The following is a 25,527-nucleotide window of genomic DNA, read 5'->3' as shown; positions in this document are numbered from 1 at the left end:
TGGCTATTAATGAGGTTTGGTATTAATGAGGTTTGGTATTAATGAGGTTTGGTTGATGTAAGAAGAGCACAAACGTTGACAGGTAATCTACGTGTGGTCCCCCTATTCTCTTTACTCCATTGTTGACTGTGCCACACCCCTGGTGATGACACATCCTTCATCCAGTCATACTCTCGTGCAGATGCCAATTTTATTGTAGCATCAAGATGAAACAGAATGGTTCACAGACAGGAATGGTTCCAGGTTCTAGTTGGTGTAAAGGGGCTATTGATGCCCTGTGGACCCTGTAGCCCTCTCTATTTCAGGCCTGGGGGAGGTCTGGCAGAACCAGAAGACACTTTCCTCCATTATGAAGGGGCTGTAATCTGTGTTACTTTTGGAGTTACTCTAGTTAATTTGTGTACTCACTTTTTACCTGTTACCAACTTCTCCTCTTCTCTGACGCATGAGAGCCCAGTTTGGAAGAGTCCAAAATGTAGTGGTGTGGGGGTGGGGAGGGGGGGGGGGTGGGGGTGGATGACATTCTCACTCCAAAATGATTCCCCTTGTAGTCACATGTTGTTTTTTAAAACATTTCTCTTGGTAATATACAATAGGATGCAGAAGCATATTTTCATTGGGTAACATTTAGAGGAAATATAGTGTTTGTCCATTAAACATTGAAACACTGTTGACTGTAAAAGACACACCCCTGCAACATGGTTTAATTCTGATGGTTATGATGGGTTTGGATTATTTATAACTTCTATCTGCCACGTCTCGTTTGTGTCAGCATCTGGTGAAGAGAATTAACATCACCATGGCATTACTACAGAAATATCAGCTGTTTTTACTGTCATTTATAGGAGTTCTGCTGGTTGGGTAAGTAAATACTTTTTATTCACAGTACTGGATTGACGACTATCAATCAATAAAGGTGATGTGCATGATTACACATTCAGATTTAGATTTGTTGCTGATCCATGATACATAAAGATGAAAACGCTTGTTTAATTTGATTTGAAGATAAAATTCAACATTTTAATGAGTTCACTTTAATAGCAGTGCTGCTGTTCTAGTGCTGATTTTAAAAGTCTTTTGAAACAGCCAATGTGTGCCTAAATCATTATGTTATTTAAATTATGGACAAAAATTAACAAAAAATGTCTGTTGTTACCATCTGTCAATGGTATATAAACCTCCATTTACACATTGGGTATAACTGGTAGACTACAATGTCATTTTGAGTCTTTTATTTGGACTCTGTATGTGACCGTAAATTAAATGTTTCTGTATAACTACTAAGGATTAATTTTATTAATTTAAAGGTAATTTAATATTTAAAAAACTTAATAAAGAATATGATTATTTAAATAGAAAGCCTGATGTGGGCTACACCCTTAAATACACGAAACATCAACTGTGTCACTTTTACTAGTTTTTTTTTCTGAACTGGGCACATCATCACACAAAAAGAGATTTGTAGATGTTTTAAGATTCAGTGGTGGGCGAGGAGTGCAAAATAAAAAGGAAGCGATCAGACTAGCCTCAGGGAAATAGAAGGAATTTAATTCGGTGAACAACACAAAACCCGTAACGTGCTCCACATCAAGGATGCAATAACAAGCAGTGAACAGGTACAAAGACAAGACATATATAGACAGACAAACTACCCTCAGGTGTCAGGGATTGTAGTAAGCCCCACCCACCTGAGGAACGAACACAATGCAATAATTGGACAACATAAATTACTGCTGCTGTGGATGGAGGCAGCCAGCAGGGGGCCCCGTAACGTGACAGATATTTAACACTGTCAGAAATGTGACACACACCCACCTAACCAGACAAACTGGCACTGGATTTGCTCACAATCAAATAATGAGACAATACCTTCCCCATCACCACAGATAATTTTATACAACTATCTTTAAAACACTATTAAACAACCTAAATTGTCCATAGGTTTTCTTGATGCTTAGCCAACTGAGAAAATTATGTCTCTCATAAACACATTAAATTCTGCAGCTGGTGTTCTGCTGCAAAGGTTCCATCTGATCAGGAATTTTCTCCAAATCAGTAAACCATCTGACATTAAGCCATTTCTGAAAAAGACCATCAGCAACTGTCCTTAAATAATGCCAAATGTTTTTACTTAGCAGTTATGAATTGGATAGCATAGCTGTACTGTGGGATTGTCCAGGGATCAGTTTGTGTGGTTAAAAATCTGCAACAGAACTGCATTTTATACTAGAGGAGAGTGTCTCTGGGCTTACAGTATGGGAGAGATGTAAATTGTGCTTTCTGGAGGAAACCCTTTAAATAATCTAGACATAACACTACCATTCTCCCCCAATGTTCCTGCTGCCAATTTGATTTCAATGTGAAATTTATTTACAAGACCCATAATGAGTTCAGATTACTAACTATATCCTTTATCCCTTCAGGACTATTTACCTGGGCAACACTTACTCCTGGTTTAGGTAAACTGTTAACACACACACACACACACACCACTCACACTGTTCTAGCTAATTCACATGTGTTTTGTGTTTCCAGAGAGGATGTACAGTTAAAGGAACTCATATGCTACTCAAGTGTGAAGTGAGTCCTGTTGCATTCACACAGCAGTCCTGTCATGGTTGGTCCATCTGGGGTTTCAACACCAGTGGCTTCAAGCACTATGTGCTCTTTGTTTTGTTTCAGTTTCTGTGTAATCACGTGTATCCCTTTGTGTTTGTGTGTTTAGCAGCTAGTTTAACAGCATCACCAAAACCACACCAGTTACCATTACTATAGTGATCTACACCAGTAAAAATAACATTAGAAAAGATGAAAAACCTGATTTTTGGTTAAATAATCAAATGTATTGATGTTTTTTCCCTCAGAGAAAAAGTACAGTACAAAACCAAGGACTTGCTCTCTCCTCAGGGGTACACACACACACACACACACACACACACACACACTACACATTCATTGTTAGTAACTAATTACTTGTTTGTATTACTACTACTAATTTATAGTATTTGGATTGTCGTGTAAATAGAATTACTAAATTCTCCTGGTTTCTTTGAGGTTTATTGACTTTAATGTTTTTACTAGGCTTTTGTACAAGCAACCAAGTGTTCTAAATGGGTAAGTACTTATGGAAGAGTGTGTGTGTGTTTACATATGATTATATGTGTGTGTGTGTGTGTGTGTTTACATATGATTATATGTGTGTGTGTGTGTGTTTACATATGATTATATGTGTGTGTTTACATATGATTATATGTGTGTGTGTGTGTGTGTGTGTGTGTGTTTACATATGATTATATGTGTGTGTGTGTTTACATATGATTATATGTGTGTGTGTGTGTGTGTTTACATATGATTATATGTGTGTGTGTGTGTTTACATATGATTATGTGTGTGTGTGTGTGTTTACATATGATTATGTGTGTGTGTGTGTGTGTGTGTGTTTACATATGATTATATGTGTGTGTGTGTGTGTTTACATATGATTATATATATGTGTGTGTGTGTGTGTGTGTGTGTGTGTGTGTTTACATATGATTATGTGTGTGTGTGTGTGTTTACATATGATTATATGTGTGTGTGTTTACATATGATTATATGTGTGTGTGTGTGTGTGTTTACATATGATTATATATTTGTGTGTGTGTGTGTGTGTTTACATATGATTATATATTTGTGTGTGTGTGTGTTTACATATGATTATATATGTGTGTGTGTGTGTGTTTACATATGATTATATGTGTGTGTGTGTGTGTTTACATATGATTATATGTGTGTGTGTTTACATATGATTATATGTGTGTGTGTGTGTGTGTGTTTACATATGATTATATATTTGTGTGTGTGTGTGTTTACATATGATTATATATGTGTGTGTGTGTACATATGATTATATGTGTGTGTGTGTGTGTGTACATATGATTATATGTGTGTGTGTGTGTGTGTGTACATATGATTATATATGTGTGTGTGTGTGTGTGTGTGTGTGTTTACATATGATTATATATGTGTGTGTGTGTGTTTACATATGATTATATATGTGTGTGTGTGTGTGTGTTTACATATGATTATATGTGTGTGTGTGTGTGTGTGTTTACATATGATTATGTGTGTGTGTGTGTGTTTACATATGATTATATGTGTGTGTGTGTGTTTACATATGATTATATGTGTGTGTGTGTGTTTACATATGATTATATGTGTGTGTGTGTGTGTGTTTACATATGATTATATGTGTGTGTGTGTGTTTACATATGATTATATATGTGTGTGTTTACATATGATTATGTGTGTGTGTGTGTGTGTGTGTTTACATATGATTATATGTGTGTGTGTTTACATATGATTATATGTGTGTGTGTGTGGACAGATGTCATCATGGTGACCTCATGGTGTGTGGGTGTGTGTGTGTGTGTGTGTGTGTGTGTGTGTGTGTGTGTGTGTGTGTAACAGCAGGAAAGATGTCATCACGGTGACCCCATGGCTTGCTCCAGTGGTGTGGGAGGACACATTCAACACGACTCTGATTGACGCCATCTACAAAACCCAGAACATCACTATAGCAACCACTGTGTTTGCACTGGGGAAGTAAGTATCTACCATAGGCTGGTGTTTAACAATAGGATGGGAGTAACAATAACTAAGTCTAATATTTAAGTGGGAGTGTAAATAAATTTAATATTACAATGAAATATTTTGGGAAAAAAATCTCAGACAAACATGAAAAATAAAAATAGACACTAATGCTAATATAACAAAAAAGATAATAGAAACTAATGCTAATATAATTTAATGAACAAGCACAAAACATAATGCCAACTCCTCCCCCAAACCCTCAGATATGTCCAGTTGCTGAAGGACTTTCTGGAGTCAGCAGAGAAACACTACCTGCAGGGTTACCGTGTGCATTATTACATCTTCACAGACCAGCCAGAGGCAGTTCCTATGGTAACACTGGGTGCCAACCGTAGTCTGACTACACTGAAAATACCAAGTTCAAACCGCTGGCAGGAGATCTCACTAGGCAGGATGGAGAAGCTCGAGGAACTCATTGAGAACCAACTGGCCAATGAGGTCGACTACATCTTCAGCCTCGACGTGGACACCAAGTTCTATGACCACTGGGGGGCGGAGACTCTGGGTGAAATAGTTGCCGTGATACACCCTGGTTATTACAATACAGCACGTGATGAATTCCCATATGAGAGGCGTCCTGAGTCCCAGGCCTACATTCCTCAGGGGATGGGAGATTATTACTATGGTGGTGCAGTGATTGGCGGTCTAGTGAAGGAGGTGCACAAACTGGTTAAAACCTGCCGGATACAGCTGGACGTGGACAAGGCCAATTCTATTGAAGCGGCGTGGCAGGAGGAGTCCCACCTGAACAAGTACTTCCTGTACAACAAGCCCACCAAGATCCTGTCACCCGAGTACCTGTGGCAGGACTTAAGATACAAAATCAATGATGTAAAACTGATTCGTCTGTCACAAGTTATTACAAACCTCACTGAGATGAACAGCGACCTCATGTGAACTATGGAACACATTTGAGCTTTTGCTCTCCAATGTTCAATTACTGCAAATTTTTTATAATCATTTTTCTTACCTACTTTTACATAGTAAATAGTGAGCCTCAAGAAACCCTCTTAAATTTCTAATTTCTGTCAAAGTTTGTTTGTATAGTACCACATGTACCACATGTAAACAGCTCAGTTCCTAAACAAGTCTAAACAAATATAAAAACAAGTCTGTAAAGTTAACTGTGTTTTCCTGATGTGGTTTAATTTAGAAGCTCTGAGTTTTGGTATTGCAGACAGCAGTAAGGTGTTCATGACAGAGATATGATTGCAGATGTAGCAGAATGAGAGAGTCTCATTCACAATATGAATATGCATGAGTAACACCACAATATGAATATGCATGAGCAGCACCACAATATGAATATGCGTGAGTAATATGGTGTTAAATTAGGGACAAATGTTTTGTTCATTTGAAAATGAGATCTGAAACTGAAAGTTACAGTGTTGAGCCTGAACATCAAAAAAGTGAAGCAAATGTTTTTTCAGTTTAAATACAATTTTGATTCAATTCTGTATTTATTTTGAATCAATTATTTTTTTTCAAGTTTCAGGTTGCTGTATATTTTGATATTTGAGGTTTAATGTATTTCAGATTTCAGACTCTTTTTTTTCCAGATTCAGATCTTATTTTTTTGAGTTTCGGATCTTTTTTTTCACTTTCACATTTTTTTTTCAAGTTTCGAAGCTGTTTTTTTCAGTTTCAGATCTTCTTTTCAGTTCAGACTTTTGGCCCCGATCTAACGTGAGGGGCGTGGTATTAACAGATAGGGGCGTGGCCAAATGAGTGACAGCACAGCAAATCATTCCTGAGAGCCTTCCACAATGTTGCCTGATCAAAAAATGACAGGCTTTTACACTTTATATTGAAATAAATGCAGCAATGAAAGAGTCCTGTTAAGCGAGACTGGAAAGGATTTATGTTAATAGCTTAGATACACTGTGATGATTGTTCAGACTAATGTTTCCAGCTTTGCACCCAGCACTTCGCGCTCGTCACTGTTTTGAACGCAGCGCGGTGACTCCATACGCCTGCCTCTGCTGACAGACATCTAAAGACTCTTGGGTGACTCTGCGTATCGGCCACTCGTTTAAAATCATCCCGACGAGCTCCGAATCACCATTTGCTGAAATGAAGATTGTTCATAACTTTTGTTTGAAATTTATGTTGAGTGAAATACTAGCCGACATCCAGCTAGACAGCTCTATATTACTAGTTCAGAATACTGTTTAGCGATAACGTCGAATTAAGATTATAGGAGGGTACGTGAATCTACAGTGGTAGACCGTTAACGACAGCACTAAATTTAAAGGGTTTATTATTATAGATGTATGTGTAACGGATGTGAATTCTTCAACAATCCGTGTACAGATAACAGGACACAGGATGGAGTTCACCATGTTTACTGTGACAGACAGAAAATACACAATTTTTGTCTTCACACGTCGCGCACACTCTGGCTCCCCTCATCAGTGTAAAACGCCACTGTCAGGGGGAGGAAGCCTTAACATTGCATAAATACACACTGGCCATATTACAAGACATAGTATGAAATATGCTAACTCATTCTACGTAATCAATGAACCATGTATGAACTTGTAACAATAAATAATTCCATACAAAATTCCCTTGTGTGAATGTGTCATTTTTCACAAGAAAATACAATACACAAATGAACTTTCACCTTCAAAATCAAATGAACATACCTGTGACAGACAGAAAATACACAATTTTTGTCTTCACACGTCGCGCACACTCTGGCTCCCTATGAAATAAAAACTGTCATAAGATGGCTGCCCTATTAGCTTGCAGTTAGCTAGCTAAAATAAAATTGAGGCTGATTAAAAGCGTCTTTCCCTTTTTTTTAAACTCTCATCAACCCTCCAAAGTACACTATAACGGTAGAACTACAACATACAATATTTTCTGCACAACATATGCTCATATGAAAACAGAATTAGTATTTTAACTGAATAAAATATATGTAACGTTACGGAGGCGAACTTACCCTCATCAGTGTAAAACGCCACTGTGAGGGGGGAGGGGAGACAGCCCAATATAACTTTCGCGGGTGCGCAGAGTGTTTCTGGTCTTTCAAAATAAAAGACCAAAATAATGATAAAATTCACATTAAATTATAAAATAAAACACAGACATTGAGCAGGAATTCAAGTAGTATATTATTGTATTTTTAACTCCGTTACACTCACCCCCACTGAATTTTATCGAATTTGAGCCTCAGTTATGCAGGACAAAGGATCACAAACAAAAGCAGGTACCAATAAGGCAAACCAACAAACAAAGTGTCCCATAAGGACAAAGTGGGATGAGGGTGGTGCCAACCCTCAACCCAACTACTGGTAACAGGGTGCCTTTTACACCCCACAAATCCTGCATGCAAACACAGACTAGACAATACTGGCCCAAGTGGCATCAGGCATTAAACTGAACAATGTAAAGAAGCATTAGAACGAATGTAGGTCCAAAAGTGACACAATAGGGCCAAAAACTAATCAACCAGGGCCTGAAGCATAGATCTGCAGACACCCTTAACACTGGTATGGGTAGGAACAACATCCTGTCTAGTCATAGTTTGTATAAGTCTGTTCACAGGCTTAATCAAACGACGAATTCGAGGACGTAACTGTGACTGACTAGCAGGCACAACAGGTCGTGCAACAGTCAATTGGTCAACAGTAGGTGGAGCATGAGTAGCCTGATCAACAGTAGGATCACAGTCCGACAGTCTGGTGGTAAAGTCATCGGCAGGGCCAGTTACCAGGTCAGAGTCAGGGGAAGTGAGCTGGTCAGGGCATCCGCCCGGTGACAGGCCAACTATCTCTCGGGGAACTGAAGTGTCACTGGCCAGTTCAGAAACATCAGCTTGTGTTGGGTTTGAGTCAGACAACTGTGTGATCCATTCAACAGTTCTTCTGTTAGAATCAGCATGCTTAGCAATATCCACGGGGCCCAGATCATCCGTTGATGGCATCGGGACACGCACGGTCTCATGCTCACTGTCACACTCTGATCGAGTCTCATCCACATCACTGACAGTGGGGATAGAACCACCACTGACAAATGTCGAAACGTTGTCAGACATGTCACAAACCTCTACTGGAAGGAAATTAACTGGCAACAGAAGATTTCTGTGGACAATCTTCACTCTCCCAGAAACACTGTCACTGATCTTGTAGGTATGAGTGTCAGGGTTGACATCCAGGACAGTATAGATGGTTGATTCCCATTTATCGGCCAGTTTCTTTTTCTCCTTTTTCTTCTTATTGGCCAAAAGCACTCGATCTCCTATTTCAATGTTGGAGCCTTTCACCCTTCTGTTGTACAGCAAAGCGTGTCTGTGTTGTTCTTTGGCAACATGTTCTTGGGCAACTACCATCGCGTCTTTAAGAGCACTGGTAAGGGATTCCACATATTTGTCATAGCTCGACACATTAGAATCATGCAAGACAGAACGAAACAGGATGTCCACAGGCAGGCGCGGGACACGTCCAAACATGAGATAAAATGGGGGAAAGCCCGTTGTTTCATGGGCAGTGCAATTGTACACAAAGGTTAGAGTCTGTAACTTTTTCGGCCAATCGACTTTTGCTGCAGGGGGCAAGGCACGAATCATCCCACCCAGGGTTCGATTGAAACGCTCCACAGACCCATTGCCCATGGGATGGTATGGTGTGGTATGTGATTTCTTGACACCAGACACCTTCAGCAGCTCACTGATCAGATGACTCTCAAAGTTAGGTCCTTGGTCACTATGGATTCTTTCTGGAAATCCAAAGACACAGAAGTACTTATTCCACAAAACATTGGCGACCTGCTTTGCTGTTTGGTCTTTACAGGGAAAGGCCTGCGCCATTCTTGTAAAATGGTCCGTGATAACAAGCACGTCGATCGACTTATTACGGGAGTTCTCAGCAGACCAAAAATCAATGCAGACCAGCTCAAGCGGTTTAGATGTTACAATATTCTCTAGAGGTGCTCTCCCCTCAGGTTCAGCTGTCTTGCTCACAACACATCGCTGGCACTGCCGGACATAGTCCCTCACGTCTCTGTCAAGTGTCAGCCAGAAGAACCTTTGTCTAGTTAAGCCCAAACTCCGTGACTGGGCTTGATGACCTGCCTCGTCATGCACACCACGCAGGACCTCAGCCATAAGTGTGTCAGGAACCACAAATTGGTGACGCTTGGCTCTTGTTCTCTGATCTCTCGAGACCCTGTACAGAACACCATTGATCACAGAGAGCTTCTCCCAGTGTTTCAAATATTTCATCACTGGCATTGGCTCTTTAGCTCTATCTCTCCTTGTAGGCCTTTGACGCCTCTCAACATAAAACAGGACACGGGAAAGGGTAGAATCTCCCAACTGGCTGTCACGCAGATCCTTTTCAGTGTAAGCTGGCAAAGGATCTGACCCTTGACTGACCAGTTGTGGAAGGAACTGCAAAGCTGCCATGGCACGAACAGAAGGACCAGTATCCCAGCATACATGTGACTGCAGGACTGCAGACACCACCTCCCGTTCCATAATTTGGGAGTGAGCTTGGAGAGCGCCCTGTACGAACTGGTGACAATTGTGTTGTACTTGGTCTGGATCACATGACGTGCGAAAGGCCTGCTGGATAGAGGCAGTCGACATACCTTGAACCTCACTGAGAAGACTCTGACAGGGCTCTGTGAACAATCTTCGGCCCACTGGGTCCTTGATGAAAGGGACACGGCTCAAAGCATCTGCCACAATGTTCTGGCGGCCAGGAACATATTTAATATCGAAGTCATAGCTGGCAAGTTTGGCTACCCAACGCTGTTCACAGCAATCTAGCTTTGGTTTGGTCAGAATGTGAGTCAGCGGGTTATTGTCCGTCCAGACTGAAAACTTGTGGCCCTTCAGCCAATGACTGAACTTATCACATACGGCCCATTTCAATGCCAAAAACTCGAGTCTGTGGGCTGGATAGTTCTTTTGCGACTGAGTGAGGGACTTGCTAGCAAAAGCTATGGGTCTGGCATGGAGCTCACCGTCCTTGATCTGAGACAACACTGCCCCTATCCCATCCAGAGATGCGTCTGTGGAAAGCACAAAGGGATGGGAAAAGTCAGGGTGGGCTAGGACCATCGCTTGCATTAAACTCTCCTTCAGGCTCTCAAAGGCTTGAACATGCGCAGCTGTCCAGTCAGCAGCAGACAACTTTCTGTACTGGAGCTTTGACTTATTGTTTTTCCCTTTTCTCTTCTCACCCTTCAGGAGCTCGAACAAGGGCTTCGCTATGGCAGAAAACTTCGGTACAAAGTGCTGATAGTAATTTATCATCCCTAGGAATGATCTGAGTCGTTTTTGGGAAGGCGTTACACCATCAGGCTCCATAAGGTCGGCACAGCACATGTTGGCGATAGCCTCAACTTTGCTGGGGTCTGTAGAAACACCACACTCATCGATGACATGGCCTAGGAATTTCACAGACCTGCGCAGGAAAAAGCACTTCTTAGGTGCTAGTTTCAGGTTGTGGCCACGCAATCTCTCAAACACTATCTCAAGGCGCTTAAGCGCAGTGTCCTCATCAGGCGCATAGACCAAGAGGTCATCTAAGTAGCACAGCAAGCTCAGATAGTTTTGATCTCCGAAAATGCTGGTCATCATCCTCATAAAACTTCCCGGACTGTTACAGAGGCCCTGTGGCAGACGATTGTACTCATAGAGGCCCATGGGAGTAGTGAAGGCCGAGTACTTCTTATCCTCTTCATGGAGCGGCATGTTGTAGAAGCCGGATGTCAAATCCATGGTGCTGAAGAGACAGTTGCCTCCAAGGGCCGCCAAGCAGTCTGCTTGATGGGGAAGTGGATGGGCGTCTTTCAGGGTTCTTTTGTTTAGCCAGCGGAAATCAGTACAAATACGGAGATCGCCATTTTTCTTCCATACTAGCACTAGTGGCGACGCATACTCACTAGTCGATTTTCTTATTATTTCTTTTTCCTCCATCTCACTCAACACTTGGCGCAACTTATGATACTGGCTAGGCGGAACACGCCGGTAAGGAAGCCTGAAAGGTCTGTTGTCAGAAAGGTGTATTCGGTGCACAAAGCCCTTCGCTTCACCGCAGTCCAGATGATGACGTGAGAAGACATCTTGGTGCTGCAATACAAGGTTCGCCAATCTCTGCTTGTACACATCCGACACCTCACATGAGTCAACATCGACATTAGAGAGCCCCAAGGAGCCAAGTTGTTCCTTCACACACTCAAGGTCGACTGTAGATGGCTTTGCAGACATGGCATGGTTGGATAGTAATGTGTTAGGCTGCTCAGCCCCATCAATGTCCTCAAGAGCAACACATGTATACACGTCTGCCAGCTTTGCATTACGTCTAACATTCACCGGTTTATTAGAGGTATTAATGAGCTTCAGGGGGACCCACCTATCGCCCCACAGATGAGTCACAAGCTTGGCGACAATGACACCTCTAGGTGCAGAGCGGGATGAAGTGGGCTCGGTCAGCACCGTGCTACCGGGAGACACAACTGTACCTTTGGGCAGTCTGCCCCAGACAAGATACTCCTGTCCTGGTTCAATACAAGCAGCCGAGTTTGATCTTACTGTACCGACTCTGTCTGGGACGGAAACACCTTGCCAGGGGTTTAGGCCAGAAAGCATGGACAGGAACTGCACTGAATCATGGTCTTGTGAAGAGCAAGGACTGGACAGTGTTTGCCAGTATGACTCACACTTTTTGGATTTTTTCAATATGTGCTTAATAACATTTGCACCGAGGATGATGTCATCATGTTGGCCCTGGACAACAAGTGTGGGAACTAAAATTTTGCAGCCATAAACCTCCATCTCTAGCTCATAAGCACACTTGGGCTTAACACGGAGTCCGCCACAACCAACCAGAACCACATCCGCCTTCGACAGTCTCATATTCGTTAGCATGCCAGCTTGACTCAGCTTTTCCTCAGCATCCTCACTCATGCTACAGGCCATGGATCCACTGTCCAGCATCCCACCCATCTTGACTGAGCCACCAATTGTCACAGGCGTGTAGAAAAGGCTGTCACTGCTACCGACTTTGTGAATATTTTGATACACCACAACTTCATGACTTGGACAAGAGACCACAGCAGAATAATATACGGATTCAGCATCAGACAGCACACCACATTGGGAGTTAGTCTCCAGACCCATACTGCCTCCCTCCAAATACGGGTCACTCAGTTTCCCAGAGGCAGGGAAGGAGAAGGCTTAGAAGTGTTGGCAGGACACTGTAATCTGGTGTGGCCGGGGGCAAGACACTCAAAACAGAGTCTCTCTGACATGCAGTGTGAGACAGTAGTGTGGCTCATGTCACCACAAACTTTGCAAGCCGACTCTTTAGGGCGCCTCTGACGAGCGCGAGATGGGCCATTACCACCAGCAGGACGGGAACCATGAAGCTGAACTCTATTCATGACCTCCTGGAACATTTCAACCATACGACTGAGAATCCTCTCCTCCGATTGCTGCGTGTTCTGAGCCACCACCGGAACTGAAGCGCAACCAGGGGTGTTTGGAGTGTGACTGGGCGAAACATGAACTACAGAAGGAGGAGACCTGGGGGAGTGCAAAGAGTGGAGCGAAACATCAGGATAGTAAGGGTGACCACAGACTTGGGGGCACTGCACTGGAGGCGGCGGGGTCGTTGACAGAAGACAGGCCTGGTCTTGAACAACTGTAGCAGCATGAACTTCAAATTGTGATGCACTGGTAGTTTTCCGACTCGCTCGCGATTCCCTTTGATAGTCGTCGATTCTTAGTTGAACATCGCTCAACGACCACTCATGTATAGGCTTCCACTTAAATGTGGACGACAGATCTGGGTCCGGACAGTGCTTCACAAACATGAGAGCGACCTCACTATTCAAATTACTCGCCTCAGTCCCTTGTCTCTGCAGACCCTCCCTTGCACGATCGGCGGCCTTGTTCAGTCTTATCCAGTAGTCTACTGGGTTCTCTCTGGCCACAGGCAGGGTGGCGTAAAAGTCTGCAAGGGGAAGGCATGAGGAGGCATCACTGAAATAACTGAGAAGAACATCATATATTAGGGCAGGCTTTTTGGAAGCAACAACATCAGGGTCCCCACGTAGTGCAATCTTCACAATGTCCCTGGCTTTGCCCATCAAGTGACTAGTGATTTCTTCTGCCTGCTCATGTACTGGAGTACTTCTTTTTCTGAGGAAAGTCTTAGTCATGTCAATCCAGTCCTGGACTGAGAATTTGTCAGTACCGTCACCTTTAAATGAAGGGAGGTCTCTGTCAGGGGCAACATGTACAGTCACGTGAGAGGAATCACAATTGGCATAATTACACTGAGTAGACTGGGTGGCAGGGGATGTCCGCGTATCACTGGACACATTGACAACGCCAGCAGACATTAGCTTAGCAACAATAGATTCACCAATCTGGGCACCTAATTGTCCCATCATGTCTGTAAGCTGGTGAATAGCATTAACGTCACTCATGGGAGTAGAGGTTAGCATGTTTTCTCCTTGAAGCCCATCAACACGAGAAAATCTACGACCCACACCTAGTCCAGTACCGTCACTGTCAGATGTGACATTCGGTCGTCCAACATTACCATCATTTGCATCATGTCTTAGCCACCAACCTCTACCCTTAGACAAAACAGGAGTTGTAAACTCATCCATTGTCCTCAATAATTATACTTATTATAATTATAATAATACTTGCGTTGTGAGAGAAAAATAATAATAATAATAATATATATATATAAAACAGTATGAGATGTCCAAAACAGAGAAAGCAGAAAACAACTGTACACCAGCACCTCCCTAAATGTCCTTACTACAACATCAGCCACCGAGGTGAACCAACTGAAGCACGGACGAGACGAAGGGAGTGCAGGAGAGCAACCACGGTGATCGGCGTAGAGCTGATTAGAAGATCCGACAGGTCACGGCACCAATGTAACGGATGTGAATTCTTCAACAATCCGTGTACAGATAACAGGACACAGGATGGAGTTCACCATGTTTACTGTGACAGACAGAAAATACACAATTTTTGTCTTCACACGTCGCGCACACTCTGGCTCCCCTCATCAGTGTAAAACGCCACTGTCAGGGGGAGGAAGCCTTAACATTGCATAAATACACACTGGCCATATTACAAGACATAGTATGAAATATGCTAACTCATTCTACGTAATCAATGAACCATGTATGAACTTGTAACAATAAATAATTCCATACAAAATTCCCTTGTGTGAATGTGTCATTTTTCACAAGAAAATACAATACACAAATGAACTTTCACCTTCAAAATCAAATGAACATACCTGTGACAGACAGAAAATACACAATTTTTGTCTTCACACGTCGCGCACACTCTGGCTCCCTATGAAATAAAAACTGTCATAAGATGGCTGCCCTATTAGCTTGCAGTTAGCTAGCTAAAATAAAATTGAGGCTGATTAAAAGCGTCTTTCCCTTTTTTTTAAACTCTCATCAACCCTCCAAAGTACACTATAACGGTAGAACTACAACATACAATATTTTCTGCACAACATATGCTCATATGAAAACAGAATTAGTATTTTAACTGAATAAAATATATGTAACGTTACGGAGGCGAACTTACCCTCATCAGTGTAAAACGCCACTGTGAGGGGGGAGGGGAGACAGCCCAATATAACTTTCGCGGGTGCGCAGAGTGTTTCTGGTCTTTCAAAATAAAAGACCAAAATAATGATAAAATTCACATTAAATTATAAAATAAAACACAGACATTGAGCAGGAATTCAAGTAGTATATTATTGTATTTTTAACTCCGTTACATATGGTTATCAGTGAATGTTCCTACACGCCATCAGCGTCATTTAAACCTCTGCGAGCGAGTGGCATCACATTTAGTATTTGTGCAATTTGTAGTATATTTCGCTTTGTATTGGTTTCTATTGTTAGTCTAGATTACGTCTGTTACGACCCCACGATGTCATGGGTCTAGATTTGGGGTGTGTGGGGTAGTAGCATGTGCGTAGTGGACAAGATGAAATTAAAGAAGAACGCGAAAACCAGACGGATACGTAAGAAAACGCTTTACTGCAGAGTGGTAATGGGTATAAGCCTTTTCTACGCAGCAAAACGCTGAACAGACACGTACGTACAAAAATACACGATTAATAACCAAGGAAATAAAAACCAACCAAGGAAAGGAGCAGTAGACGGCACCAAAGAAAATAAACAAACAAAATATACTACACTGAGTTAACAAAGCAAGACTCACACCTTACTAACATAAAGAAAATATATCTACGACGATAATCTCAAACAAATATACATACACGTTGCCCGCCTCTATACTGGTGTTTCTTATATAATATCTCTGCATGGGTGTCTATATAAGTGTGCACATGCTACTACGTTCTTACTCCATGGTGGTGATTTTCACAACATTATTCATGACAATTCATGACAGAAGCCATCGCACAAACCCTCACCTCTCGCATGAGAATCATGAGCTACAGTTTCTCAAAAGTCACACACACAACCGTAAAGGCAGTAAATGCTCGCGTCGTCTCCCGGCAACTTCCAGCTACTCCGTCATGCAGATTATGAAGCCGAAGATCCGCCCCCTCATCCAAATCACGATCTTCGATTGGCCGACAGAATCCACCCGTAACCAGGCAATCTATCTGTTAAACCAAAACTAACCGAAAGAGAAAACAACCTCCCCAAAATCCACAGTTCACGTAACACCGCAGCATCAGCCATCAACCACCGAGCGGCTACTGCCACTCATTGTCTACCACTAATCTAAACTCGACATTATCGTTAAAGAGTATGTGTTCTGTATGAGAGTATGTGGTGTGTGCATGGGCAGTGGCGTGCACAGACATATTGGGGGGCAAGTGCTGGGGGGGGGGCACTTTTTAGCGCACGTGGAACAATTCATTATTTAAAAATTACAAGCGCATGTTGAATGAAATTTGACTTTTATTAGTAACATTCTCTAAACGTGAGTTTTCAATGGAAAAAGTCACACCGCCAACTGATAAAATCCATATCCAATATTAACTATATACAGTCATTGTTAAGTCCTTCAGTTAACTTCTGTTTATCCTCCACTGTCTCCGGGCCTTGTTGCATATATTTTGCAATTATTAAATCAATATAGGCCTACAATTAAGACAGTAAAAAGACCAAAAAGTAGGAGAAGGAGTTATAGGCTACTGACTGTTGTCATTACACGAATGCAGATGGGCATTTTTCACAGGCAATGGGGAACTTCCCGTTTCTTCTTTCACAAACGAATGTGTTAATTTATGTTGCCTAACAAAACCTATACAACAGAAAACGATCAGCTTAACACATAGATTTGCAAACTCTACCTTAATTATTTGTATGTGGTCGTCCTCACGTTATCTATCATTTATTTGGGCTAGAGCGAATAGTTTATCAGGTGACCATCGGCTAAAAATGCTTAGTAGTTTGGTGCTGAGACATTTTACTGCACAACAAAATGATTTCACGTTGGGCTTAGAGGGCAAACGGTTCGATTGTACTTGATGTGTATGTGACCTGGCTGGTGGGGCACGGGAGAAGAAGTCTATCTGTGACCGTGCGTGCTGTGCTGAAGTCCGTGTGTCTTCTATTATATTAACGTAGTTAAGTTAATGTTAAATGTGAAACCCCTTAAATAAAATGCTCTTCTCAGCAAGTGTGTCCTCCCATTAATAACACTTTACCCCCACGTCACAACATAAACAATAAAGATTTATTACAGATTATTAATCAGTGAACGTTCATCACGCCATCAGCGTCGTTTAAACCACTGCGAGCGAGTGGCATCGCATTTGTAGGATTCGTGGAAATGAAGATGGTTTATATTTTTTGTTTGTTAATTTATGTTGGGTGAACGATTCGGACCTAACCGACAGCTCGGTTAGTTTTTCAGCTGATGCAGAAAAACTAATCCATGCATTCATATCCTCTCGTTTAGATTATTGCAACAGTCTCCTAGCTGGATGCTCTGGTAAATCGATAAACAAACTCCAGCTGGTTCAGAACGCAGCAGCACGAGTTTTAACAAAAACTAAAAAATTTGATCACGTTAGTCCCGTACTATCGTCATTACACTGGCTGCCAATTAGATTCCGTATTGACTATAAAATACTTTTATTAACATATAAAACGCTGCATGGCTTAGCTCCAGACTATCTTAGTGAACTTATTGAACAATATAACCCAGTGCGTTCACTTCGCTCGCAGGACGCAGGGTTATTAACTGTTCCTAGGATCAAAAGGATCACAGCAGGTGGAAAAGCCTTTTCTTTTAAAGCTCCACAATTGTGGAATAATCTTCCTGCCTCTATTCGGGACTCAGACACAGTCTCAATGTTTAAAACTCGATTAAAGACTCATCTGTTTAGTTTGGCCTTTGATTAATCTGTTACATAGTTACTATATCTCGTATCTTTTCTCCGAGGTTCACCTTGAGAGTATATTGCAGTCGGAGCCTACAATACCAGCATCGCTGCTCCGACATGGAATGAAAGCCTGGCGTTCATCAACAGACATTTACAGTGACAATATCAAAACCCAGAACTTTCATTTTTACCTTTACTTAGTCTGATTGTGTGATTTGTGTGTGACTTGTGTATTTGTCTGTATTTTGTGTAATGTGTGTGTTAACGGGCCGCCCAATGGAGGATGGGTTCCCTTTTGAGTCTTGGTTCTCCCGAGGTTTCTTCCTATTTCCCACTATCTTAGGGAGTTTTTCCTCGCCACTGTCGCCTTTGGCTTGCTCATTAGGGTTCTGGACCCATAGTATTGTTAACCTTTTAAATCCTGTAAAGCGCTTTGTGACAACATGTGTTGTGAAAAGCGCTATACAAATAAACTTTGATTTGATTTGAGCTCCAAACTACGAGTTCAGGATGCTGTTTAACGATTATGTCGGGAGCCGCTCGGCTGACAATCTAGACTAACAATAGAAACCAATACAAAGCGAAATATACTAAAAATTGCACAGGTACTAAATGCGATGCCACTCGCTCGCAGAGGTTTAAATGACGCTGATGGCGTGTAGGAACATTCACTGATAACCATACATCTATAATAATAAACCCTTTAAATTTAGTCCTGTCGTTAACAGTCTACCACTGTAGATTCACGTACCCTCCTATAATCTTAATTCGACGTTATCGCTAAACAGTATTCTGAACTAGTAATATAGAGCTGTCTAGCTGGATGTCGGCTAGTATTTCACTCAACATAATTTTCAAACAAAAGTTATGAACCATCTTCATTTCAGCAAATGGTGATCCGGAGCTCGTCGGGATGATTTTAAACGAGTGGCCGATACGCAGAGTCACCCAAGAGTCTTTAGATGTCTGTCAGCAGAGGCAGGCGTATGGAGTCACCGCGCTGCGTTCAAAACAGTGACGAGCGCGAAGTGCTGGGTGCAAAGCTGGAAACATTAGTCTGCAATCATCACAGTGTATCTAAGCTATTAACATAAATCCTTTCCAGTCTCGCTTAACAGGACTCTTTCAGTGCTGCATTTATTTCAATATAAAGTGTAAAAGCCTGTCATTTTTTGATCAGGCAACATTGTGGAAGGCTCTCAGGAATGATTTGCTGTGCTGTCACTCGTTTGGCCACGCCCCTATCTGTTAATACCACGCCCCTCACGTTAGATCGGGGCCAAAAGTCTGAACTGAAAAGAAGATCTGAAACTGAAAAAAACAGCTTCGAAACTTGAAAAAAAAATGTGAAAGTGAAAAAAAAGATCCGAAACTCAAAAAATAATATCTGAATCTGAAAAAAAAGTCTGAAATCTGAAATACATTAAACCTCAAATATCAAAATATACAGCAACCTGAAACCTGAAAAAAATAATTGATTCAAAATAAATACAGAATTGAATCAAAATTGTATTTAAACTGAAAAAAACATTTGCTTCACTTATTTTTATTTTGAATCGATTGTGGTATTTTTCGATGTTCAGGCTCAACACTATAACTTTCAGTTTCAGATCTCATTTTCAAATGAACAAAACATTTGTCCCTAATTTAACACCATATAATTTAACACCATAGCTTTCCTCCCAAAATCAGAAGAGTTGAAAAAGATGAAAGATGATAATGACCAGTAAGGTTACAGAGGTCTGATTTCCTAAGGTCATTTTTTCAGTACATTCAACCGTTTAAAATTATTTCCTTACAATTTTTGGAGAGAAAAATACTTATTCAGTAAGTAATGCAGTCCTCTTGGAAATACACTTGAGATTCATTGACTTCGCTCTGAAAAATTATCAACTTAATTATCAACTTATGAACAACTTAATTATTAAGTGTCTGGACTACCGTCTAATGTTTAGAGATGTTAATATATTAATGGAAAAATAACTTTGTCATGGTTCTCCACAAGTGGCATCAGTATCATTTTATACATTATTTAATTTCCATTTAGTTTCTATGATGTTACATGCTCTGGGACTTTTGTTTTGTTTTTTCTCGATCTTGTCACGTATTGTATGTGTATTCTCCTCCAGATATTGTATTCACCTGTGTCTTGTTATTGTTAATTCCCTGTGTATTTAAATGTTATACTTCTCTGGATTATTGGTTATGTGACGCGGGAACAGAGGCGTCCGAAGGCGAGAGTTGCATAGAGTGGTCTTTATTCTCCATGAAAAAAGAACACTAAATAACAGCTAACTGAAATAACTGCAGTGCAGCAAAACAGCAAAGTGTCCGAGAACTACTAGTACAAGCAGGAAAAGGAGGTCCAACGTTGAGCTTCCAACGGGGCTCTGGACGACCCGCGGGTTTAAAAATGGTGCGCAACATAATAAGGTACAGGTGCTAGTACTGTGGTGATTGGGACCGAGGGAGTGGTTTGGTGCTCGGGGGCGTGTGTTGGGAAACAGTGCGAGCTGAGACACGCGCCCTCTGGTGGCGACCAGGCCTCCCCACAGTGACAGGTTATGTATTTTTGTTTTGGTGGTAAAGAGCCAAAAGCTGGCAAATAAAAATATAAGCAAATAAATAAAACTATAAATGAATTAATAAATTAAAAAATTAATGAATAAAATAAATACAGGACATATTTTGGTTTAATTATACATTTTTGTACATCTATATACTTTACATTTTTTTAATGAAGTAGAGTAGACTAAACCACAACATAAACCACTGTGTAGTGTGTTCTATTACACACTAGCAGGTTATAATTAATTGCTAAATGGTCTATAGATATTGCAAATACTCATATTTCTTCCACACATCAGTGTTTTCTCTCCATCCAGTTCAATACTAAAATTTTAAAAAGCTCACGCTGGTGAAGTGTGCTACATTATGCTTAATGTAGTTATTATACAGTGTACAATATCTACAGACCATTTAGCAATTAACTAAAACCTTTGTATAAACTTGGTAAAAAATGGTAAAACTCAGTTTACATGCTTCTGTGAAACAGAACCCCCGCGTTCCGCCATGTTTGAAAACGCTGGGAAGCTGGTGGGGTGGGCGTGGCTTGGTCCCAGAGGCGGTTTCAGAGCTCTGTGTTATTAATACATGGTGTAGATCATTAGTCTAAATGATTGTTCACTATGGGCCACCGTATCTGCATGTGTTCTATGGCATAGCCAATCAGAATGCTCGGTGTTGGCTCTCTCTCTCTCTCCATGTGCAGCCCCAGAGTTACTTGCTCAGTGGTATTTGGTACTTTGTATGTTCCAGAATAAAACATCGTATTTATTCGGATTGTCTGATCATTGACTCGGACAAGGAACTAAATTCTACATGGTATCAGAATACGGTTCGGACGTTTCGCCTGTATTTTCTGAAGGGGCAACCGCTTACTTTTTTTTCCACTGTGCTAGCTGTGAAGACCACGCTGCCTAGAAATAATGGCCGATGGATTTCATAGGCCTGAACCTCTCATTTTTTATGAAAATGTTGGCGAGAATTGGCGAGTTTTCGAGCGGGAGTATGATATTTTTATCGCCGCAGCGCACTTCGACAAGCCTGCGAAGACAAAGGCTTATATTCTCAATATTGCTGGACCAGAAGCCATTGAACGAGAGCGTTCGTTTGTCTATGCAGCTGAAATTCGTGACCCCCGGAGCGGACGGCGAGATATTAGCCCCGGCGGAGTCCAGAGAAGACTGGACTCTGCAACCCTCAAAGCAACAAAACGCTGGAAAGACATAGGTTCCATTCGAGAAATCAGAAACAAAGTGAGAGCATTGAAGCATTTATCAGTGACTTGAAGATTAAAGTCATGGCCTGGTGGTTAGAGAACTGGTCTTGTGACCGGAGGGTCGTGGGTTCGATTCCCAGACCTGAGGCCATGACTGAGGTGCCCCTGAGCAAGGCCCTTAACCCTCAATTGCTCACTTGTATAAAAATGAGATAAAAATGTAAGTCGCTCTGGATAAGGGCGTATGCCAAATGCCGTAAATGTAAGTTAAAAGTTGTCAGTTTAGAGATTTGACTGATGAGCTTATCTGCGACCGAATTGTATGCAGCATTACCAGTGACTCTTTAAGAAAATCTCTGTTCACTAAAGCCATTTCAGTCTGTCGCATTCACAAAATGACAGAGGAAAATAGCAAGATGCTAGATAGATAGATAGATAGATAGATAGATCTTTATTGATCCCTTTGGGAGGTTTCCCTCAGGGAAATTAAGATTCCAGCAGCATAACAGTAATAGAACAGTGATAAAAATAGAAGATTAAAAAGAGATAGTGATAACAGAGATTAAGCTATTGCTAATAATAATAAATACAAACACAGAATAAAAAATAAACAATATTAAAAAACAATAGGATATAAAAACAATAGAATATAAAGAGCCAAAGATGAATTGCACATGCTTATTGCACTATTTAAAATGTTATTGCACTGGATTGTATGAGCCTTAAGGTTATTGTGCATAGTCCGGTTAGTGTTGATTGATCAGCTAGCCACACAAGCCACGTGTGTAGATGCAGTAAGGCCAGTTTCGAGCAGAAAGCACCAGTCAAAGCCTCAGTTCTCTCACCAGACCATCAAAAACCGAAGTAATTGTGGGAGTAGTTATGCAGCTAAACGGGAGAAATGTCCAGCTTTTGGGCAACAGTGCTATAATTGCAAAAAACTAAACCATTATAAAAGTTGCTGCAAATCCAAATCACGGAGTCAAAGAAACTCCAACAAAACACGCTTTATATAATCTGTGCATGAAGTAGTAGTGGATCAACACATGTGTGAGGATGGAACATTCTATGTGGATGGAGTCCATGTTGAAAACGGTGTTAACTGGGTCAATCCCATATGCAACGACGAAGGATTTGTTACTGTACACAAACGGCAAGCCCACTGAAATGAAAGTTGATACAGGTGCAAAATGCAATGTGATGTCACTAGAGACTTTCAAATGAGTAACTAATGGCAAGCAATTTGCGAAGCTGAAAAAAAACGGCAAATCTTGTTGCTTATGGTGGCACCACCATTAAGACTGATGGTATGGTTACGCTCTCATGCTGTTTAAAATAGCAGCGACATTCATTGCCTTTATAGTGGACAGAGAGGTGCAACTGCTGTTAGGATTCCATGCATGTATGGACATGGGAGTTGTTGAAATAAGTTCTGATGTCCACCAAGTCACAGATTTTACACAGTACAATGAACTGTTCAATGACGACCTCGGAGAACTTCCAGTCACATATTCCATGTTGATGGATCCCAGCAAAAAGCCTGTGATCCGGCCAGCCCACCGCATCCCTGTCGTGATGCAAGAAAGAGTAAAAGCTGAACTTGAACGCATGCAATGTCTAGGCGTTATAACACCAGTCACTGAGCCCACAGACTGGGTCTCTTCCATGGTAGCAGCGCATAAGAAGGGCAAGCAGGACACCAGACTGTGCATAAATACAAAGGACCTCAATGCAGCATTGAAGAGACCTCAACACCCCATGCGCAGTGTTGAAGAGGTGGCAGCACAGATGTCGGGGGAAACAGTATTCTCTGTTCTGGATGCGAAAAATTCCTTTTGGCAAATACGTCTCGGCAAAAAGTCCTCAATGTTGACGACATTCAGCACTCCATTTGGCCGTTACAGATTTCTACGGATGCCATTTGGCATTAACTCTGCAAGCGAGGTGTTTCAGCGCTCTATGGAACACCTGTTTGCGGGTCAACCATGCTCAGTTATTGTAGATGACATCATAGTCGGAGGCCGTGGAATAGCTGAACATGATGCCAACTTGAAGAGAGTTCTTGACCGTGCAAGAGAGGTCAATCTCAGGTCAATCTCAGGTTAAATGCTGAAAAGTGCAAATTTCGCCTGGACCAAGTAGCCTATGTAGGCCACATTTTCACAAGTGAAGGCTTAAAAGCTGATCCTTCTAAAACGGCAGGAATAACCAACATGCCAGTCCCCACAGATGTCACATCACTACAGTGTTTTCTTGGCATGGTTAACTACCTTGGCAAGTACATCCCAAACCTGAGTGACATTGCAACACCTCTAAGGACGTTGACCCACAAAGAGACCGCATGGTGTTGGTTACAGCAGCACCAGGAGGCATTCGATCGCCTAAAGTCATGCTTGCCCCGCGTACTATGATGTCAGGGAGCCAATCACGCTCACCTGTGATGCATCATGTTATGGGCTAGGAGCTGCATGCATGCAAAATGGAAGACCAGTAGCGTTTGCGTCACGTGTCCTCACAGACGCGGAGACACGTTACGCACAAATTGAGAAGGAGCTCCTAGCAGTTGTATTTGCATGCACTGACCAGCAACCTCTGGTGACTATCTTGAAGAAACCGATTCAGGCAGCCCCTGACCGTCTCCAGAGAATGCTATCCGGCTTCAGAGGTATGAAAACGGGCAAGCAGGGCAGATGCGCTCTGTGCTCCGTTGACAAATTTAGGTTGCTTTCAGCCATCTTTCAGAGAACGTGTTTGCTCTGTATGCTTTAATCCCAGTTAAGAGCAGGGTTTGTTTGCTTCAGTTTGGGCTTGATGTTATGGTTTCAGTTCTGTACGGTTTGCCTTCAGTCTCGCATGCATTTGTTGTGACAGTCAATGAAAATTCAGTTCACTCCCATAGACGTATGTTTTAAACTAAAACAACAAATCTTTTCATAGCAACATGCTTTTAAAGTAGAAAACAGTGAATCTAGATGTACCTGTTCTCTGCAGCAGGAGTCCTTCACAAGAGCCTTTTCACCAAAAACAAATATTTCAATGGTTTGAATGTCTCCCTCTCTCTCTCCCCCTCCCTGTGCTAAATAACTGTTTTATTTGTTGTGACTCGTTGTCAGGTTGACGTCACACTGAAATTACACCTTCAAAATAAATTCTGAATAAATTTTTTTATGCAAAAAACTTTAAATAACAAAGGATCAACCAGTTTTATGATTGTTAATTTTGTTCATTTTAAATAAATGATCACATAATTGTTATAAGATCATTAGTCAATTATTTAACTGTGGCGGCGGCAAATAAGCGATAGACAAGCTAGCTGGAGAAAAGTCTTAATGATCAATTATCAAAAAAGACTTTTAGACACAAAGAGCAAGAAGGGGGGGGGGGGATCTCTGTTTCCTCAGTTGGGGGGGGGGGGGGGGGTTGGGGGTGCTGTTCGGGGTCTCCCTCTCCCACCCACTGGGGAGGGGGGGGGGGTCTTTCTCTGCCTCTGGTCTCTGGGGGAATGTTGTTGCAGCTTTCTACCCTTGCTGGTATGTACATTCCATACATTTATCCTATGTTGCACTTAAACACACACTCACATACACATACATCACAGTCATTTGTACTATATGTCTGGGGTGCACTTTCTGCTCTTATTTGCAGTGGTCATTTGAGCTGGTTGTTTTTATTTTATTTTTTCCCCTGCCCCTCTGTCTTTTCCTTTTTTATTTTCTCTCCCCTCTTTTCTATATACTC

General features: G+C 41.6%; 1 protein-coding gene and 1 long non-coding RNA gene across 2 annotated transcripts; one reads left to right on the top strand and one right to left on the bottom strand.

Moving 5' to 3' along the window:
• Window positions 1–522: 522 nt before the first annotated feature.
• Window positions 523–7,043, top strand: LOC143488732 (globoside alpha-1,3-N-acetylgalactosaminyltransferase 1-like). The gene is made up of 7 exons (XM_076987601.1): window positions 523–861; window positions 2,424–2,459; window positions 2,536–2,580; window positions 2,865–2,909; window positions 3,082–3,114; window positions 4,450–4,584; window positions 4,836–7,043. Exons 1-7 carry the CDS (start codon window positions 800–802, stop codon window positions 5,527–5,529), a joined length of 1,050 nt encoding a protein of 349 aa, XP_076843716.1. The 5' UTR covers window positions 523–799; the 3' UTR covers window positions 5,530–7,043.
• LOC143488733 (uncharacterized) lies at window positions 6,962–15,408 on the bottom strand. Its single transcript, XR_013124517.1, has 2 exons — window positions 14,427–15,408; window positions 6,962–7,665 (listed from the first exon to the last, which is right to left on the bottom strand). It is a non-coding gene; the product is annotated as an uncharacterized LOC143488733 (long non-coding RNA).
• Between the last annotated feature and the right edge of the window lie 10,119 nt (window positions 15,409–25,527).

This window comes from Brachyhypopomus gauderio, unplaced genomic scaffold (assembly GCF_052324685.1).
Source record: "Brachyhypopomus gauderio isolate BG-103 unplaced genomic scaffold, BGAUD_0.2 sc54, whole genome shotgun sequence".
Classification (NCBI taxonomy): domain Eukaryota; kingdom Metazoa; phylum Chordata; class Actinopteri; order Gymnotiformes; family Hypopomidae; genus Brachyhypopomus; species Brachyhypopomus gauderio.
The sequence above is the reverse complement of the archived record's forward strand: the minus strand, read 5'-3'. Positions and strand labels throughout refer to the sequence as shown.